The sequence below is a fragment of the Dendropsophus ebraccatus genome, chromosome 3 (genome assembly GCF_027789765.1).
Source record: "Dendropsophus ebraccatus isolate aDenEbr1 chromosome 3, aDenEbr1.pat, whole genome shotgun sequence".
In the NCBI taxonomy this organism is placed as follows: Eukaryota; Metazoa; Chordata; class Amphibia; order Anura; family Hylidae; genus Dendropsophus; species Dendropsophus ebraccatus.
This window is the reverse complement of record NC_091456.1, coordinates 47,539,961-47,561,820: the sequence shown is the minus strand read 5'-3', so window position 1 is coordinate 47,561,820 and position 21,860 is coordinate 47,539,961. Positions and strand designations below refer to the sequence as shown.

Sequence of the window (21,860 nt, the reverse complement as noted above, 5' to 3'; positions counted from 1 at the left end):
ACCCACACTTAGTCAGTCCAGAATAGTCTAGTCTGGAATGCGGTAGTAGATAGATGCTTATGACAAAGAGACTTTCTTTCTTTAAAGCAACACTTCTACCTATAATGCAGTGTTGAACAACTAAAGAGAGGACAAGTCAGAGATTACCCCAACCCATGCCGTGAACATCTTAAACACAGTGCAGGACAGTATCCTAACAGTAGTGGAACTGATCCAGATAGAGCAAAGCAGCTAAGAGCCTTCGTACTCTATCTCGCAACACATGTGACACCGGAAAGCTTTGGACACTTTACTCAACTCAGGTAACTAGGACTTGGGCTTGTGTCACTCTGATTGGACAGGGGTAATTCGACACTGCAGGGCAATAGGTGGTTATAGTGACAAAGGTCGAAACACGGGCACAGGTATTCTTCTTCTTTCAAGTATTCTCAAGTATTCTTCTTCTAAAGTTCCAGCAGAGCAAAGTACTACATTGTATTGGGACTCTCACGACCTACTCCTCTCCACTACTTTAAGTTCTCTTTACTCTTCTCGGCACACAACCAAGCCGAAAAGGGGATGATGGCAGAGGGACACTGAGGGACACAGGGCACTGGAGGGACACTGAGCATCCCCCTGCCATCATCCTCTCCAGCAGCCACAGCCGCACAGCTCTGGGAGTTGGGTCGTGACATCATCATGTTGTCCAGGAAGTGAAGCCTTGATGCAGTAGTAAGTGCAAGGAAAAAAGTATATATTGGTAATTTGTATAACTTTTGGGGGGCAATACAATACTTTTATAAAAATTTTCACTGGACTTCTCCTTTAAAATCTTGTGACTCCTGTGATGCTTCTTCTAAAGATCTAGGATACACCATAAATCCCAAGTGAATCCTCACTTCTACTAATGTCTCATCTTTGAAGCCACTGAATAGATGATCATGTGTGCCCCTCTGTCCCTGTACAAAAGTTCTTCCCTGAGTACCTTTTTCACTACTATCTGTCAATCTAGCCAAGAATTTAAGGGGTTATATAGGCGTAAAAAAATATGGCCGCTTTCTCTTATCTCCAGTTTAGGTGTGGTTTTGCAACTCAGCTCCATTAAAGTGAATGAAGTTTAATTGCAGAACCACATTTCAACTGGAGACAAGAAAGGTGCTGTTTCTTGAAGAAAGTTACCATGTTTTTCTATGCCTGGCTAACCCCTCTAGGCACTTAAAGGGGTTATTTAGAGGGGAAAAAAATTCTTTCAAATCAACTGGTGTCAGAAAGTTATATAGATTTGTAATTTATTTCTAAAAAATCTCAAGTCTTCCCATACTCATTAGCTACTATATGTCAGGCAGGAAATGTTGTTTTATTTTCAGTCTGACACAGTGCTCTCTGCTGACATCTCTGGCCAAGACAGGAACTGTCCAAAGCAGGAGAGGTTTTCTATGGGGATTTATAGAAAACTGAGACAGAGTTCCTGTCTCTTCAAGAGATGTCAGCAGAGAGCAGTGTGTCAGACTGAAAATAAAACAACATTTCCTGCAGGACATACAGCAGCTGATAAGTATGGGAAGACTTGAGATATTTTAATAGAAGTAAATTACACATCTATATAACTTTCTGATATCAGTTGACTTGAAAGAAAAAGATTTTCACTGAACAAATCCTTAAAGTGAACTCCTCTCCCATTGTGACCATTCATTCATTTTTGTGCCAAGTGCACCCACGCTAGACCCTCCGACCTTTGATTACAGATTTGCATAGGCCTTTTCACCATCTAGGTGGTAGTGGATCACATTTAACAGATGGCTCATTTCATCCCTTTGCCTGGTGTATCTTCTGCCCTATGGTTTACTTAAATTTTCAGAGACAGATTTTTTTTTTCTAACTCTAGAATCTACTTTTATTTTTAAGTTTGATAATATAATTAACATGCAGTAAGTTATAAATTTGATTAAATATATTTTTAACTATTTTCAAGGACCATTTTCTTCACGTGAAGAGTTTGGGCTTCCAAGGCTGCCTACAAGGGTAAGCAACAGGAAAGATACAGTGCACAAGTTTACAGCAATGAAATATATACCATAATTTGAATTTGAATTTGTTTTAGGCTATGTTCACACACTAAAAAAAAATATACCAAAATACCCTTGTAATTTTGAGTGAAAATAAATAGTGAAAACGTGTGAACTGGTAGAGGAAAAAAGGAAGTGTTCTGCAAAAACTGGTGGTAAATAATGAGTAAATAATTTTCCATTGACTTCAATGGAGTACGTTATTATATTGAAAATATGGCCATGTCTGAACATAGTCTTTACCTGTGAACATAGCCATAACCTGCTACACAACTTTCTTCTGGTTTTACAAGAAAAGCAATCATCTTGCATCCTTCATCTTTACCTTATAAGTGATCGGAATAAGTGAATTACAAACTATGGTTGCATTTGTTGAAAAAAATTTTGAACAAACAATAAAAATGTAATTGCAAATGTAATGTTATATATCTATGAAGTTTATGTTTGTAAACAACCACCTTAAGAACACATGAAATACACTTTAAGGCTATGTTTCCACATAGTATTTTTGCTCAGTATTTTGGTCAGTATTTTACAACCAAAACCAGGAGTGGACTGAAAACACAAAAAGGCTATGTTCACACATTGTTAAAATTGAGTGGATGGCCGCCATTTATTTGCAAATAAATAATTGTTGTTATTTTAAAACCATGGCCATTAAATGACAGCCATCCACTTAATTTTAAGAGTGTGTGCACATAGCTTTTCTGCATTTTTAATCCACTCCTGGTTTTGGTTGCAAAATACTGACCAAAATACTGTGTGAGAACATAGCTTTATACTGAATTCTAAAAATCCTAAAAAATCCCTTCTTCCGATACTTTAAAGTGTCACTGTCGTGACATTTTTTTTTTTTTTTCAGAAATCAATAGTACAGGCGATTTTAAGAAACTTTGTAATTAGGTTTATTAGCCGGAAAATGAATTTTTATCATGAAAAAGCAGTTTGAAGCTCTCCCCCCTGTCTTCATTGTTCTCCTATGGAGAGAGCTAAATAAAACACCAAAACAGGACAACAAATTCATCACCATCTATCTCCTCTGACAGTCACCACTGACCTCTCTGAGCTCTGATTACAGAGTTCACCCAGCTCAGTGCCTGCAATTAGAGATGAGCGAACCTTGAGCATGCTCGAGTCCATCCGAGCCCGAACGATTGGCATTTGATTAGCGGTGGCTGCTGAAGTTGGATAAAGCCCTAAGGCTATGTGGAAAACATGGATATAGTCATTGGCTGTATCCATGTTTTCCGGACAACCTTAGAGCTTTATCCAAGTTCAACAGCCCCCTCTAATCAAATGCCGAAAGTTCGGGTCCGGATGGACTCGAACCCAAACCCGGTTCGCTCATCTCTACCTGCAATCCTCTGTTCTCAGCTTTCTGCTGTCGACTAACTCCCTCTTCCCTCCTCCCCTTTCCCTAGAACAGACTGGGTACGTCTGATGCAACAAGTCACAATTTCCAGATTTTTTGCAGTGAATGGAAAAGAGGAGGGAGGGAGGGGGGCCTGGGAAAAGGCTTTTTGAATGCAGATAATGGCATATTTGGTTAATAAACCCAATTACAAAGTTTCTTAAAATCGCCTGTACTATTGACAGTGACTCTTTAATCACTCAGCTAAAAATTTCAAGCATGCTTGTAGAAGACACAAAGATTAACTAAACCCTGCTACATAATGTGCAATATCTTCTGTATCTTTAGACAGTATATTATTTACTTGTATATTCATGGCAATAGCTACATATTAGTCATCTTCTTCATCTTTTCCACTAATTAAAATCAGATGGATGTTTCAATGTGCAGAAGTATTACTGGACCATAATGTATCTGACCCTGTGGTCTTAATAATTCACACTAACTATCATTGAAGCTCCTGTTGGTGATAACTTTTCATATGTTTCTGCCCATGGTGAAACTAACAATTCATTTCATACTTGTTATGATCTATTCAGTCTTCTTCCTCTAGTCCTGAGCTGCTGCTTTCTGCTGAAGACCCAAAAAAGACAGCTGATGTAAACAAGTCTCTGGCAGACTTTATCTACAACTTTGTAGCTTCTTTGTAGCTCACACACAGTGTTTTGTGTCTTCACAAGAAATCAGATGCTCAAGACTGTGGGAAGGAGAGTGAATAAATAATAAGAAAGTAAGGAATGAACTGTCAGTCTTATCATGGGCAGTAACAAAGGAAAAGTTATTTTTGAGCAGAATATCCCTCTAGGGTTGTGTGTTCACACATTTGATTGCAGTCCTGCATAATTTCAGTGAAAACACAGCATTACTGCAACAAACACTGCAATAAAACTGCAACATGTGCAAACACAACCTAAGCTGCTATAAATGATTGGATCCATTATGCCGTGATTTTGATCTATATGAGACACATTAACAGTGGGACACATGCTGTATTTTCACTGAAATTCATGAACATATTACTTTACTCACATTTACTTTACATTACTTGTCACAATAAAAATGCAGTCCTATCTGCAGGTACCTCTTAGGCCCCGTTCCCACTGAGCAAAACTAGCGGAATTCCACTGCGGAATTGTCCGCCGCAGAATGCCGTTAGCCTCCCGCTCATAATGGGAGTCTATGGGAGGTGCGCGCTCCTGCCCTGTCCGCGCTGAAGAATGAACATGTTTATTCAGAGAGCAGAAAAGGTCCTACCTTTTCTGCTCTCTGGCGCCCCACTTCCACCCTCTGCCCCTCGGTGCTGATAACTTCTTCAGACGAGAGGGGGTGGGAACATGTTGCAGGCATTACGTGCTGGTCAAACAATGCCCAAACACAATTACCAATAGCTGCCCAATGTCACCGTGAAACTGGTAACATTGTGCAGCTATAGGCAATTGACCACAACATGCTACCACTCCCTCTTGTCTGCGAAAGTATCAGCATGGATGGTCAGACATAGAAAGTGCAGCCCCACAATGCAGAAAACGTAGGACCTTTTCTGCTCTCCAGATACCCTTTAAACTGCTGCTCATTCTGGGCGTAGAAGTCCCGTTAACTAGAGATGATTGAACAGCGCTGATGTTCAGGTTCAAACGAACTAGAACCATCGGTACTTGACTCCCGCAGTCTTCCCGTTCCGTGGGGAAGGTGGAGACAGCCCTAGTCCCGTCTGGAAAACAGGAATACAACCTATGGCCCAGGCTGTATTCCTGTTTTCCAGGCGGGGCTCAGGCTGTCTCCACCTTTCCCACGGAACGGGAAGACTGGGAGTCAAATACCGATGGTTCGAGTTCGTACGAACGTGAACATCAGCGCTGTTCGATCCTCTCTACTGTTAACCTCAGAATGAGCAGAGGTTTAGATAAATAAAGTTTTACCTAATCTTTTACCACAAACATTTATATTAATCTGCTCATCACCTCTTGCTCTATAAGATGCTGCCTGCATATAGGTCTCAATTTTTTAAAGTGACAATTCCTCTTTAAAGGTTTAGGCAGGAACAGATAAGTCTAAACCTTTTTTATTTAAAGATTTACTTCCTGCTCTAACTTTAAATTGTGCAGTATTAGGGGTGCATTGCTATAGGTGCCACAAGTAAAATGGCCAGACCTAGTGCCAGAGTGAACCCCAAAGCCCCTGAGCCATGTAAGAAGGTACTGTTATAAAACAATTGTAGATTAGGGCCCTGTTACTGTGCAAATGACAATATTATCTACTAATCCTTCCAATGAATAAAAGCTATACAGCTCTAGTTAGAATGGAAGTAGGAAAAAAATCTTACAACTCCCCTTCCATAAATTTCAGGAATTTGTCTACTTTAGGGCCATGTTCACATGGCGTAAGACACCAGTATGGGTTACCTATTCTGAATGAAAGGGTTCGTGCCAATGCAAAAGCGCATTCAAAGTGCTGTCCGTAACTGTGGGTCCATGGCTGCAGACAGCTCTATGCATGTGTGAATCAGGCCTAAAGCAGTGGGGAATTGGCTTGCTCCAGCAATGGATTTTCACCTACCCATAAATGTCTAGATGGCACTGTTTCTACAAATGCTTTAGTAGAATATTGAGGTTCCTTTCAAACTAACTTAAAACACTATAGCCCTATACCACATACTAGGAGAAACACACCAGTTCATATTTCATACAAGACACCTAAAATAGCGATGACAATGCATTTCATAAAAAGGTATTAATAGCACATTTACTTTTCCTCTCTGACATTACGGTTTCTAGAATTGGTCAGCAGGTGGAATAATCTCAAGATTCAAATCCTACTCCTTTCCCAAGGCTGGCAGCAAAAAGGTGCAGAGTTCACGCTTTTTCAAAGCTTTATAAAACGCTAGCAAGTTTGGCTGCTTTGCTTACACAGCTTGCACAGGGGTGAAGTCTCATGATTAGGTAAAACCATGGCGACATGAAATGCATGTAATTTTCAATAAGGTTGTTAATGAGTACATGATTTTTAATTAAAGTTTTACCCAAGGAAAAAAAAAACATTAAAGAGGAAGTACTTACCTCTCCCGTTGCCCGCAACTCACCATGCCAGAAGGTTCAGAACCCCCGCCAGAAGCCATTTTCCCCAGAGTTGTAATGATGTCAAGACTCGGGGGGGGGGGGGGGGGGATGCCCAACCCGACTGATGGACAGCCAGCTCAGCCAATCAGTGACTGGAGCAGAGCCCTGCCCCAGTCACTGACTGGTTGAGAGGGCTAGGGCTGTCAATCAGCTGGGTTGTAACATTGGCAGCAGAGGAGATCCTGGAGCCCGGCGGGAGTTCTGGGGCAGTCAGATGGCATGGGGAGAGGTAAGGTAATGCTGTTTGTTGTGTCCCCCATGCCCTGCCATTGACACTACCCCCCCCCCCCAACTTGAGACCGGACTTGCAGTTCATCTACAATACTGAGTACATGTTAACAATCTAGTTAAAAGACTCCTCTAATGCATGCCACCATGGTTCTGCCTGTACGCAGCCTGCTGCTTCATGTGACTCTAACCTTAAAGCAGCATTGCAGGATTCAAGCCCCTATTTAAAAGAAATCTGTCAGCACCCGGACCCTACCTGAGGTGCTGATATTGTGCATTAAGTGGCAGCTCAGTAGTCTGCAGGTTACCTTTCCCTTAGGGTCCTATAAACATTTTATACTGTGTGCTTGCGAATATACCACTAAGTACATCACCTTTTTTTATTGTTTGCGTGAATAGACTGGCGCAGGGTTGACGATGCAGCAGTCCTTTTTTTGAACCATGGCTTGGTTCCCGCGCACAGTGCCAGTCTATTACCAAGCACTGGCCAGGCATAAATCACCGTAGGTGGGCCAGTCGGCCCTTAGTGTGATGATCTTCCCTCCCCTCTATGACATGGCGCCATTAATTCTAATGGACACCAGGAACTAGGCAGAGGTTCAAAAAAGGGGCTGTGGCACTGGCATCCCCACGCCAGCGCCAGTCTATTTATGTAAAACTATGTACCTAGTGGTACAGTTGCTTTAAATCTTTTAAACTTGGAGAAACCAGCATTGCTGCTTTATGTCTACTAACCATGTGATTAACTACTAAATCCTTTCAACATTAAGCTTGTATAGTGACTACCTAACAGCTTGCTTTTAAATGTACATGGTCACATTCACATGTGGTAGATTTACTGGGGGGGGGGGGGACGAAATGTTTTTATACCCTAAAAATCTCAAAATCTCTAATATTATCTTTCGTATGAATATTAATACATATTTCATTCATTCCCGTATAATGAATGAAATCAAAAGGATTTTCAGGAGAAATCTGCAAGAGAAGAATGTTAATGGACCTTAAATCCATGTAGATTTTATTTCCAGTTTGTGAATGGTTTTGTACTGGCCACACTGAAAATTTGCCATGTGTGAATTTAGCCTAGCCAAATAGTCTAGATGCTTATTTAAAAAAAAACTACACTAGCTCGGCCTTCTTCACATTTTATTGACTCACAACATTGAATCACAATACATTTTAAGAGAGGAGGAAGGTAAGAGACATACCATCCTACTTGGCGCCTGTGCGTAATAGGAGGTCATCAGCAGGTTAGATTTATCCCCATTAAAAAAAAAAATCATTTTTGTGCCTTCCCTCACTCGATCCGGTACACATAGGATCTGGTATCTAATCATTGATGTTTATAAAATGTGTAATTATTAATATTTATAAATTGTATTTACTTATAGATTAATGTAAAGAATGAAGATCACTTGTATTGGTCAGTGTCAAAAAAGTCTATGTGTAAGGATTCAATGTTGTAACTCAGTAAGACTAAAAAGTGTGTGGGGGGGGGAGTGAATACTAGTTACAGACCCTGTAAATATACAAATATCCTTGATGTATTTAAGTACATCACTATATGAATATTATGATTACTACCACAATAAGACTAATAGGGAATTCATGTAACCAGGTACAGTATGTGAGTACATAATAATATAAAGGTATATTTAGCTTTAAGAGTGTAAACCATTTCTTCTCTGTGCATTTGTGATTTTTTACCATGTTTTTTCTTTTAATACATATGGATTAGAATGTAGATTCGGTAATGGTAACATTACATATATTTCTTTTTAACTTGTTATATAAGCGGTACTTTGTTTTCTGCACATTGTTCTTAAAGAGATCTGCGGGTCTTAAATAGGACTTTTGCAATAATTGTCTATCCCCGGTAAGATGCCATCTGACACTGTCAACTGTTGATTGGTAGAGCCACTGGGGGAGATTTATCAAACATGGTGTAAAGTAAAAACTGGCTCAGTTGCCCCTAGCAACCAATCAGATTCCACCTTTCATTCCTCACAGACTCTTTGGAAAATGAAAGGTGGAATCTGATTGGTTGCTAGGGGCAACTGAGCCAGTTTTACTTTACACCATGCTTGATAAATCTCCCCCACTGTGACTAAATTCACAGTGTGAACAGAGCCAGGGGATAGGGCTCCATTCATTGTGTAGTTGCTATGCCAGGTTACTGCAACTCAGTTCTCACTGAAATGAATAGTAACCTGGCATTGTCGCTACACAATAAACGGAGCCAAGGATCCCATATCCATTTACCTTGTACACCCAGCACAGGGGCTCTGACGAACAGCTGATCAACGGGGGTGCTAGAAGTCCTGAGGATAGGCCATGGATTAAGAGGTTCCAAAAAACGCTTTTATAAAACATCAATAAAGTTAGAAACATATAAATGATTGGGGTAACATTTGAAATTCAAATGTAAGTGTAAATGTAAAGATTTTCAAAATGTTTAGTCATTTTCCTTTATACTTTTTACAGTGATTATGATATGAAGTATTTTATATTCCCTATTTATATTTATTCTACCAGGCTGCTACTGTTACAAGAACTGGAAGCGTTACTTCATCAAACCCTTATGTGTCTAGAGGAAGATTAGGTGAAAGAGGTAGGTAACAACTTCAATATACAGCCCAACAAAGAACGGTCTTGCAAACAACTATGTGCTGCAAACTAAAGGGGTATTCCAGTGCCACAATGTTTTTTCTTTATTATACTGGGGACGTAAAAAAAAAAAATATATATATAAAAATACTTTCCTACCTGGGTTTTCTCTCGTTCCAGTGTCATCTTGTCCCCAGCTCTTCACTGCTTGTTACTGCTTCCAGCCAATCACTGACTAAGGTAGAACACTGCTACAGCCAGTGATTGGCTTAGTGTATATTTCCTGCTGAAATGGCTTATTTAGGAAGCAAGAACAAGTGGTGAAGAGCTGAGGAACGGACTGCACTAGTATGGAAGCCCTGGGGGACCAGAGTAGGTGAGTGGATGATTCTAGAATTTGACCCAAAGTAAAGCCCTATTACACGGTCCAATATGCCAGCTCGCTTATGTGGTAGGCCGCCTGTGGCAGCTGCAACCGGTCATTTGCTAGATGATACTGTGTGACTCCCCTACTGTGGTGGTTGGTCGGTGGAGTATACCTCAGCCAGGTGGTAGGTTGACTTGATGCCAGTGCTAACTCAGCACACAAGTATAAAGGCACACCTGCTTTAGTTTTTTGTGGCTGGCTATACTTTTCCCCAATGGTCGGTGACCTACCGGGTTGTGATGGGTGCCATGGGCGCTTATAGCCGTGGTCCGGAGTAGAGTTATCACCCACCCGGACAGTCAGTACCGCCACCCACAGAAAGGGGAGCTGACTCAAGGACGGTGTAGCTTGTGTGTACGTGCTGGTGTAGTAATCACTGAGTCGCAGTAAAAAAATAACTTTCTTTCTTTACTGATAAATCTTCCATGATACAAGTGAATTATATAATACTAATACGTAGCTGATACAGACTTGACTCCACTAGATCTACACTGAGAGCGGTTGAGGTAGAGAGAAGAGAAACATTGCTGACTTGGTTGCTTGCTGAGAAGAGTAGAGAGTGTTCAGAGGAGTGGAGAGGAGTAGGCCTTGAGAGTCCCAACCCAATGTATTACTGTGCTCTGCCAGAACTTTAGAAGAAGAAGAATACTTGAAGAGAATACTTGAGAGAACAAGAATACTTGTGACCGTGTTTCGACCTTTGTCGCCCTGCAGTGTCGGGGTACCCGTCCTATCAGGCTGACACAAGCCTCAATCCTAGTTACCTGAGTTGAGCGAAAAGTCCGAGCCTTTCCCGGTGTCACCTGCGTTGCGAAATAGAGTACGTAGGCTCTTAGCTGCTTTGCTGCTGCTTTGTTCCTCTACTTTTAGGGTACTGTCCTGCACTATGTTTAAGATGTTCACTGCATGGGTTGGGTTGATCCCTGACTTGTCCTCTCTTCAGGTATTTGGCACTGCATCTTGTGGATAAGTGTTGGTCTAAAGAAAGTCTCTGTGTTCTCCATAGGCGTCTGTCTACTACTACACTCCAGACTAGTAACCAAGTGTGTGTTCGAAGAAAGAAGGATTGACATAGGTGGAAGAGAAGAGTAACTCTCATTGGTGTGCAGATCGCAAACAAAACAATAACCCTTACGTGACTACAGCTGTGCAACAGCTGTTACAAATATACAGACAGTAACCTCTTGTGGCAAAACTCAAATATACACCTTCATTAGCACATTGGGGGAGATTTATTAAAGGGTGTAAATTTTAGACTGGTGCAAACTGCCCACAGCAACCAGTCACAGCTCAGCTTCCAGCTCTGGTGAAAGAAAAGAGTTGCTGTGATTGGTTGCTGTGGCAAGTTTGCACCAGTCTAAGTTTTACACCCTTTGATAAATCTCCCCCATTGTTTCTTACAGTACAAGGCTTTTGTAAGGGGTGTTTAAACTAGCAACACCCGCGGTGAGACACCACACTTACAGAGTCTCGGCTATCTTGCAGCAACGCCTGCATGGACATTGTTAGCGATGTCTGTGCATTCCTTGCCTTTAAGTGTAAACTAAAAAACTTTTTGCATAGCTGACCACGCTCTCTGATGTTCCCCAAACCTTTGCCTGGTCCCGCAGTCACCGCTGGAACTTCAAAGCCGGTCTCTGAAGTGACAGGCAACTCAGCCAAACACTAGCTGTGCGAAGAACATCGGAAAGCATAGAGAGGTAAGTATAACATTTTTTTTTCTTTACACATTCGTCAGCCATGCTTTGCTATTACAGGTAGCTGTGGATGGTTTTTCAATACAGTATGTTGAAAGACATGTTGACATGTCAATACTGCACAGAGCTGTAATCTACCGAATCCGTCTGATTGGGAAAATTTTTGTTCCGTGTAATAGGGCCCAAAATGAAAGGTCAATTTGAAGTTATTTAGCAACATTACCAGCAAGGCAAAGATAAGGACCAATTTTCAAGTTACCTATAGTGGCTTAAAACTTAAAGGGAAATTTGTCACCTCCAAAAAACGCTTCCTAAACTTGTTCCTAAAGTTGATTCTGAATATGCAATTTTTATATGTTCTTGCATTCCTTTTCTATAAGTCCACAAACTAAGGAGTCTAATGGCCCTATTACACCAACAGATTATCTGACAGATTTTTTTTAAGCCAAAGCCAGAAATGGCTTTGAAAAGAGGAGAAATCTCAGTCTTTCCTTTATTACATTTTCCCTGTTTATAGTTCATTCCTGGCTTTAGCTCACCTGTTGGTGTAATAGGGCCCTACGTAGTCCTCTCCATTATATTCTTAAGCTAAGTAGTCCTCTCTATGCATCAAAATGCCAAGTTTGCAGGCTTCCTGCTTGGAAATGCAAAAGAGAAGAGATCTACAAATAACAGTTTTGGAATCAGCATTGTTTATCCAATTTACAGATGACTTTAGTTTAGGGATTGAAGGAAATGGGTTAAAGGAGTCCCTTTAAGACTACAAACCCCTTGATTTGTATGTCCAAATTTAAGAAGCAGGCCGGCCCTAGTACAGACTGCAAATTCGACACAGATCACCATTCACTTATGAATGGGTCATACACATTCGTAATGCTGTCCGTAGTGACGTACATGTGAACAATACTAAGATTTCATTATTTCCGAGACTACGACACAGAGTGGTATTTTAAAATCATCTTTATTTTCATAATATTTTTTCAGAATAAAAATTAGGTTTTAAACCTCTATAGGTAATTGATAAATTTGTCCGTATCCTTTCTTTTCTAGCAACTAATGTTAAACAGAAAAGGTATCACTTATTTTATTATAATAATGGTTTTATTTGTATAGCACCAACGTTATTATCGCATTCCCAACATAATTAAAACCAATTATACTACTGGAACACGACATTAAAGAAAACAATTTAGCTTTAAGCAGTAGTGTAAGGGCCCTATTACACCAAAAGATGTCTGACAGATTATCCGACAGATTTTTTCAGCCAAAGTCCGGAACGGACTATAATCAAAGAACAAGTCATAAAGATAAGGCTGAGATTTCTCCTCTTTTCAAATCCATTCCTGGCTTTGGCTGAAAAAATCTGTAAAATAATCTGTCAGACATTATCTTAATAGGGCCTTAACTATGACAGTAGTAGCCTGTTATGGGGCCTGCAATAGGTGCTCCTGATAATTTTGTGGACAAGCCAGTTTGCACCTACATTATCCTTTTTTTGTCTCCCAGCAATGGCTTCTCTAATAAACTATACCTGCCAGAGCGCCTCCAAAATCTTTTTGGAGAGAGAACTGCAACCTATCACTGCTGTTCAGATGTCAGTTCAGAGGATAAAAAGCTGAACAGAAGTCATAAGGTGTTGCTCCCCTATCCTCACCAACAGAGTGAACTCTCCACAGTCCCACCACCCGCCTGGTTGTAGAGATGAACCTGCTGGCCACAACTGTAATGTCAGTGGGTACAGTATGTGTGCAGCATACATCATCTATGTCATGACTGTAATATAATGTAAATATAGACTGGCAGCACCGTAGCAATGAGAGATTTTAAAGGCATTTTAGAAGGTATTGTTATAATTGCCACATTTCTGGTTATGCTTGAAATAATTATTTGCTTATAAAAAATTATACTAACAGGGGCGGAACCGTCAATTTTTTCAATGCCAATGGACACTGATGTGTACCGGGGAATATATGAAGATCCCGATGAGCTAAGGGCTCAAACTGTCAAAATAAAACCAGAACAACTTTCTTTAGATGCTGGTGAACTGGGTGCTGGAAATTTTGGAACTGTGAAAAAAGGCACTTTAAGAATGACAAAGTAGGTATAACTCCTTATATACTTTACTGCACAACTCATAACACAAATGTACAATTCGCTGCAAAATAGTGTGATAATCACATCAAAAACACAACAAAAATGACATGTGTGAACACAGCCTGAGGCGTGATTACAATGTGCTGCTTCAGGGTATGTTCACAAACGTTGGAGTTTCATTGCAGTTCCGGTTCAGGTGGGGTTTGCAATTAAGCTCTATTCACTTAAATGGAATTGAGTTACAAAATTCCACCCAAACCGGAGACAAGAGTGGTGCTGTCTCTGAAAGAAAGTGGCCATGTTTTTGTATTGCTGGATAACCCCTTTAATTAAAAGGAAAACAGGAGCAGCAAGTTAAACCTGCACATGGGCATAAAGCATTTCAGCAAAAAAAAACGTAGAAACATAGATACACTTTAAGTTGTCTGTTTCATGTATAGTTTTCATGTACAAAAAACTCACATAACAAAATACTCTCAATACCTACAGAACGGAAAGAAAAGTTGCAGTTAAAATTCTGAAAAATGACAGCAATGACCCTTCTGTTCAAGAGGAACTTATAAGAGAAGCTACAGTGATGCAGCAACTGGATAACCCATACATTGTCAGAATGATTGGGATTTGTGAAGCCGATGCTTGGATGTTGGTTATGGAGCTGGCAGAGCTTGGACCCCTGAATAAATTTTTACTTAAAACCAGGTATGTTAAAATAAAAAATAATGACTGATGTAGAGGATTACCTTTACTTAATGTGAATTACAAGAAATCTTCAGGTAATAGCCTAGAAAAAAGGGTAAGGGTTTTCCCCTGTTTCCAGCCCTCTTTACTCACTTATTAAGCCATTGACAGAAAAAAAAATGTGCCTGAAATTGAGATACTTGGATTTTATGGGATGTATAACATAAGACAATGATGTTATACATACAGTAGATGTTATCTTGTTGCTTTTGGGAGATACAAATCAGTCTGTGAATAAACGTGTGGTTTTTAGAGATGAGCGGATTTTGCCGAAGTTCGGGTTCGTATGAACCTGAACTATCGGCATATGACTCCCGCTGTCTGCCGGCTCCGTGCAGCGGGTGGATACAACCTAAGGAACGCCTAGAAAACTGGGATACAGCCATTGGCATAGGCTGTATCCCAGTTTTCTAGGCGTTCCTTAGGCTGTATCCACCCGCTGCACGGAGCCGGCAGACAGCGGGAGTCAGATACCTAGAGTTCAGGTTCATACGAACCCGAACTTCAGGAAACACGGTCATCTCTAGTGGTTTTGCACTGCAACTGGGACCTAGACTTGCCACCAGCAGAGAAGAGCACCCCCAATGTGCTGAAAGGCTAGGCTTCCACATTTTGTTTTTAATATAAACACAAACGCAATGTGGGGATACAGCCCACTTACTTCTCCCCACTCCTGTCCGTATGGTCTTGCATCTTGCTCTGCACGGAAGCCTTTAGTAATCATGTGTTGGTCACCAGAGGCTGTAGTACAGCTGAAGACCAGGGAGGGGTAAATGCTTAGTCTTGACTGGTGTTTTGCTCCTCTACAGCAAGCAGTGATTTCTATAAATCACTGATTATTGTCTGGCACCCAGGGGGTTAAGTTTTGAAACATTTTTAAAAAGATGGATAACCCCTTTAACTTTTAGGTATTTAGAAGGTAAAATTTAAATGAACAGCATGTAAACAAAAAACAAAGGCATAAATCGGACTTAATGGCACCCTTGGAATAAATCCAATGAACACATAAAGAGATCGACTGACACATTACACCTGGGCAGCGTCAGGATCTTTTTCTAGTATCTTTTGTTTCTCAATTAAATTTTTATTTTATTATGACATTTAGGGATATTTCTGAAAAAAATCTAACAGAACTCGTCCATCAAGTTTCCATGGGGATGAAGTACCTGGAGGAGAAAAATTTTGTCCACAGAGATTTAGCAGCGAGAAATGTGCTTTTGGTGACTCAACATTATGCCAAAATTAGTGATTTTGGGCTTTCTAAAGCAATTGGTTCTGATGAAAATTATTATAAAGTAAGTTTTTAATGCAATTAAAATGTATCCTAATATTAGTATCAATAGTAATAGCTTAGACTGGTTAAATTAACACAACAGTAAAATGAAAGCTAACCCCTATAATATGAAAGATGCTAAGACAAGTCTGGTTACTATGGGCCACAAAAACTGACCTTGCAGGAGAATGTTTTGTTCATTGCTCAATATACCTAAAATAGTTAGGGGGAATGCAGTATTACATGTGGAAATCAAGTTGCTGTCCATGTAATATGTGGAGTGCACTAAAGATCGGGCACTACTTGTTAGGGGGGGATCCCTTCAATGGCTTGCATGTGCCTGAACAGGACAAATGGAAAATGGATGCTGTGATTAGTCAACTCCTTTACAACTAAGTTTATACTAGTATTTTTTAATGAAGTTTTTTTTATTTTATATTCTGCATAGAGCCCTAAAATTATAGTAGTTTGCATGACATTTCAATCTGTTTTTGGAATGCAGTTATATGGGACCCAAAAGTAAGCTGTCAAAAAGATGAGTTTAGGTATTTATACTTTAAGAGTACCTGTCATTAAAAATAACTTTGGAAGTTATTACCCACAGGGAGTCTCATAGCTGACACCTGCTGCAATCAGGAGATATAGCTGGGGAGAGAGCATGGCGGCCGAGAGAGCATGGCGGCCGGACCATCCACTCCCCAGCTGCTCGCTAATTCCTGATGACATGTCAAATTTATTATTATTATCAGATACTATTTGACCTTTTTAGTTACTTTAGTAGTAAACCCACACCATGAAAGCCAACAATCATGTGCCTTACAGGTCTTATACAGGTTAAGGCTATGTTCACACAACGTATAATTTCATTAAACAATGGCTGTAGTTGCAGTTTTGCAACCATGGACGTTATATAATTAAATTTCCGATTACATTGATTGTATTGGATTCCCTTCCGAAATGTTTACACTCCTTGTGGCCGGACAAAAACTGACATGTTAGTTTTGTGTGCCCGCTAGTCATTGAATGTCAGCTCTTTCTTAATCTAAAGAGATGAAGTTCATCTGGACAGTACTGCAGTACCGACCAAGATGAACTTCATTCACACCGGCCGTTTTGTGACACAGCCATGTCACAGAACGGCTAATGCCATACTGTGTGTAAACCCAGCCTAAAGGACATTACTTTCAGAGTGCTGTACTTAAAGAAAATGGTTTAAAGACAGATGAAGGGTATACCTGTCATGCCACCATTAAGAAGGTATGATGGTATACGGGGCAGCTTCCGGCTGCTATCAGCAGCCAGGGACCACCACTATAAGTCGTTGCAAACCAATTGATTTTGTTGGCTAATTGTAATTAACCATTTAAATGCTGCTGCTGGCAAAACCACATTTAATTGCCGTTAAAAAGGCTTCTATGCTGGTCAAGTGAGGGTATCACCTCCTCATGATGTGAGAGAAGCCAATTACTCATACTTAACGGGCCGGGCTTCAGTGACATAATGATGCTGGTTCCAGCTCAGTGCTCTATTACTAGGGGCTTCTACAGCTCTTATATAACATCGATCAATGCTCTAAGCGGACTAAAAAAAAAAAAAAGAACGTTTTTTCATGAATAAAAAATCCTTTCCCTTATTAAAAGTTGAAATCACCCCCTTCCATTTTTTTAAATAAAAAATAAATATATTTGCTGTCTCTGCATGGGGAATCTGGCAAACTATTAAATTATCATATTCCTGATATTGCATGGTAAACATCTTAAGCACATAAACCCGCCAAAGTGGAAAATTGCAGATTTTTGGTCACATTACATCCAGAAAAATTGATAAAAAAAAGTTCCATATACACCAGCAAGATACCAATAGAAAGTACATGTCAAAATGTCCTATAGTCCGGGGAAAAAAAGCTTTATAAGGATGGTAATAGAGCAATTTTAAACACATTTAGTTTTTACTTTTTTTTTTTTTTTTTTTTTTTTTTTAAAGGTTTTCATTTTTTAAAAGGAATCAAATAAAATAAAAGTTATATAAGTTGCCTATTGTTTTAATTGTACTGACTTGGACAACATATTTTTAGATAGCACTACAGGGTGAAAGGCGTAAAGGTGAATCCCCCCCCCCCCCCATCTTCCCCCCATGACAAGAAACAAATTTAATACACATAAAGTAAATACATTACAGACTGGTGAAGAATGAGTCTGTTAAAGGCCCTATTACATTGAACGGTTATTGGCCTAATTTGGCTGATAATTGTTCCATGTAATAGAAGGCAACGATCAGCCAACATGAACGATGACGGCTGATCATTGCAGTCGTTTGGCTTTCAACATGTTGAAAGACAAACAACTGTGATAGCATCGATCTGCTGCCGTCCCTCCGTGGAAGACCGCCGCTATCCTCTATGGGCTGCCTAGACAATCTAGCGATTACCCGGGCAGCCCCCCGCACCTCCCGACAGCCTCCCCTGCACTTACCCGGTTGCTGCCACCACGTGTCAGCGCTCAATTGCTCCTCAAGTCGCCCTGTGTAATAGGGGCTTAAGACAGTAACTGAGGGAAATAGCGGGCCATGTAGCAGTGCATCCGGAGAGGTTATGCACTATTTTTTCTTTGTGATTTTGATATAAGACAGAATCCTAATGTTAGAAGTGATTTCTGAAAAATGAACATCACAACTATAATGGTTACGAGCGTTCCTTGTATTAGAATATAGGCAGAAGAGATTCTCTATTGTTAAGTGTCTATTTTTTTATTTTTATTATTATGTTATTTCTTTCAAGGCAAAGAGTTGTGGAAAGTGGCCAGTCAAGTGGTATGCACCAGAATGTATAAATTTCTATAAATTTTCAAGCAAAAGTGATGTATGGAGTTTTGGTGTGCTTATGTGGGAGGCATTTTCATATGGACAAAAACCTTATAAAGTAAGTTTTACATGTATGTCTAATGTACAGTATCTACATTTTTACCAAAATATTGATATTAGTTATGAGCAAAGCGAATCCGTCAAAGCTGGATCCGTTACGAAGTGTACAAAAAAGTGTGCAAAAATTGTGTCACTTCGCGTTCCACCATACACTACGGCTTCATCAGGAGGGTCCTGAGGAAGCCCTGAGGTACGGCAGAACGTGTGGGGTGCTCTTTCCCCTTCTGGCTCCTTACCTTTTTTTCACACATGTTATTCTCCATTATGTATGTTATCATCAGCTATTTGTAAGGGATCAATGTTTTGTGTTCACTGGGGCTAGCTGTATGTTTGGGGATACCCATGCTTGGACGCAAGCAGGGTACAGGAGTCTATATTTTAAGTGACTTTAATTCTTTGTTGGTGGTTTTTCTAGGAAGCTTGTCTCCCTTTCACCTGCTCCCTTTTAGTATTTTGTATAGGAGGATTCTCAATAAAGTTTATTTTTGATGTGCAACTTATGGCCATAATGTTGCACACAATGTATGTTCAGCATAAATCACAACCGTTGTTGCAGTTGCAATTATATAAAACATACGTTGCATTGGAATGAACTGAATCCCAACCAGAGCGTATACATAGAGGGAGGATTTACAAAGACCGGCGTACAAGTACGCCGGTCTTATATTAGGCCCGCCCCCTTCTTCCAGACAGGATTCACTAAGAGGCGTACGTCTCTTAGTAAATCCAGCCGGCCGGGCGCATGAATCTGCGCCCGGCGTACCAAATCTACACCTGCTTCCAGCAAGAGTAAATCATAATAAATGAGGAGCGGGAGGAGGCCACGCCTCCTCCCCCTTATCACACACACCCAAGCACCGCCAACCCGCCCATCGGGCAAGCCAGGCGTAAGGGAGCTGTACGCCAGGGAGAAGGGGCGAATCTGCACCTTCTCTCTGACGTAAGCTTCGTAAGTCGCCCCCCCCCCCCCTAGTATACACTCTGGCTGGGATTCCATCCAGCTGCACGAAAAACCGGCATGTCCTTTTCTGCAGTGAACATGGCCTATATATGCATATGCTGTTTCTTTGTTTTGAGATGCAGCAAAATAACACTTGTAGACTGACACTTGCGTAAAAGCAGAAAAATCGGACACATAAACCTGGCGGGATGAGAAACTAAAACCCTAATGTGTAGAGGTTTTTAAAACCAGACAAATCTGGGCCAATACGTTACTGCTCACTGTACAGCTACAGTATGCCGCTTTGCAATTGTGCATCAGTAAAATCTTTTGATTAATAAATATTCTAGGACTATGCATATCCTATTGTTTTATGAATAAACACTTTACAATCTACTTAAAAATATCATCAAGCATATCTGTCTCCTACTCAGGACACACTCCGATGTTCTGCCATGTGAATATTCATTGATAGTCAGCCTGTCATCTCCCTGATAGCAGATGACAACCCCAAGGAGAGATGACAGGCTGCATTTTCTAGAATAATTGCTCGTCTATGTCTGTACCATGTGTACATGACTGAGATTAATAGATGAAATATATGTGTAATGTTGTGTATTTATTTGTGTTTCAATATTTCTATAGGGAATGAAAGGAGGAGAAGTGTCCCAAATGATTGAAAGTGGAAAACGTATGGAGTGCCCTCCCAGGTGCCCGCCAGAAGTTTATGAATTAATGAAATTATGCTGGACCTACAAGTGAGTATGAACTCAAAAGTGACATGCATTACAGAATACAGAAACAGTTCAAGTATCACTTATTTATATAATGTCGCTAACATTTTATTTTACAGGATTCTAAGATTTGTTAATAAATAGGCCCAAACACAAAAGCTAAGTGGAATAATATAGTTCACTGACAATACAAAGACAAAGCAAGAGGTTACAATTACAAACAAAAAGTAAACATAAGCAATGTATTCTTAGCTATGAATACAGATAACACCTGTCTGGGGTGAGGCCCTCCGTTGGATGGATATCCAACGCACACTCGGTTACAGAGTAGTTTCTTCCAAACATGACTGCACCTAAGCAGCCATGTTGCACATCTAGTTCTTGAAGGGCACTATGACAGATTATGGACTGGTAGGCTATGTGTATGTAAATAAGCTCTTAAATGGGTTTTCAAGGAAGTACATTTTCTTACATAGTATCACTAAGGATCGCATTAAAGGGGTACTCTGGAGACTAAAAATATATTTCTAATACATTGCTTTATAATATCACTTTATTAAAATAATGTACTGTTTTTTATTTACATAAATACTCCAATTGACTGGCACAGAGTGTCATGCACAGCAGGGCCCCTCATATATTGTATATTCTTATTTACAAATACAAGATTACACAGTAATATATTTATTACTTTGTTAACGCAATGTTTAAGAAAAATATTTTTATTCTACACCTTTAAATAATAAAAAAAAAACTTACCTTACCACTAAGTGGGCAATTCCAAGTGCCAACCCCAACACTGAAGCCATGCTCAGCAGGACCTGGGGTCTGTAAGAACAGCAGCAGCGGGGGAGAAGGAAGGTTTTTTTATTATCTATTCAACATGACACTGAACACAATTATTTTAAACAAAATTACTTCCCAAAATCCAACGTTCTACATGGTATTAGATACAATTTGATCAATCGTGTTCTATCCATGTCAAATAACAAGCTGTATCTTCTATTATATCTTACAGAGTTGAAGATCGTCCTAATTTTGTCAGTGTTGAGCTTCAACTCCGAAATTACTATTATGATACTGCCCATTAGGCGCTGAAAGAAATTTTTGTAAAGATGATTTCTGCCACATATTTGCTTCCCAGGAACTAAGAAAACTGTACAAATTGTTATTTTTATTTACAGACTGCTTTTGTCAAAAACTTATTTTTTAGGGAAGAAAAAACTTGTTGTATTACTCATATAAAATACATTAACTGCTGAGCTACTGTAGAAGAATCTTAAAGCTATGAGTGTTTCTATGTAGAGAACTGAGTAGTTATATTACGTTCTGTTCCATCTTTTTTTTTTTTTTGTATAAATTACATAATAAAGTGATCAAAAAGGCTTTTCTGGATGTAACATTCTTTATTGGTCAAATTAATCTTTCTATTGCAAAAACTCAGAAGTATATCTATTTTATAGTCTCCTGCTTTAGTGTCCTTACAAAAGATTTAAAGGCTTCACATTTTTTATAGTTTTAAAAGGGTTATCAAGTGCTACAAAAACATGGCCACTTTCTTTCAGAGACAACACGACTCTTGTCTCCAGTTCAAGTGCGGTTTGCAATTAAGCTCCATTCACTTCAATAGA

At 39.8% G+C, this 21,860-nt stretch overlaps 1 protein-coding gene across 8 annotated transcripts in view; it reads left to right on the top strand.

Annotated features, from left to right (window-relative positions):
* SYK (spleen associated tyrosine kinase) overlaps nt 1-21,610 on the top strand; it is an 88,089-nt gene extending 66,479 nt beyond the window's left edge. For 6 of the 8 annotated variants that reach the window (XM_069961682.1, XM_069961687.1, XM_069961684.1 and 3 more), the window contains 9 exons: nt 1,952-2,001; nt 6,231-6,299; nt 9,336-9,411; nt 13,445-13,628; nt 14,115-14,324; nt 15,469-15,658; nt 18,413-18,553; nt 20,141-20,253; nt 21,248-21,610. In XM_069961682.1, coding sequence (XP_069817783.1) covers nt 1,952-2,001; nt 6,231-6,299; nt 9,336-9,411; nt 13,445-13,628; nt 14,115-14,324; nt 15,469-15,658; nt 18,413-18,553; nt 20,141-20,253; nt 21,248-21,320 — 1,106 coding nt within the window. In that variant the 3' untranslated portion in view covers nt 21,321-21,610. The remainder of the gene's footprint in view (nt 1-1,951; nt 2,002-6,230; nt 6,300-9,335; nt 9,412-13,444; nt 13,629-14,114; nt 14,325-15,468; nt 15,659-18,412; nt 18,554-20,140; nt 20,254-21,247) is intronic. The other 2 variants (XM_069961689.1, XM_069961690.1) reach the window with 2 other exon arrangements.
* The last annotated feature ends 250 nt before the right edge of the window (nt 21,611-21,860 follow it).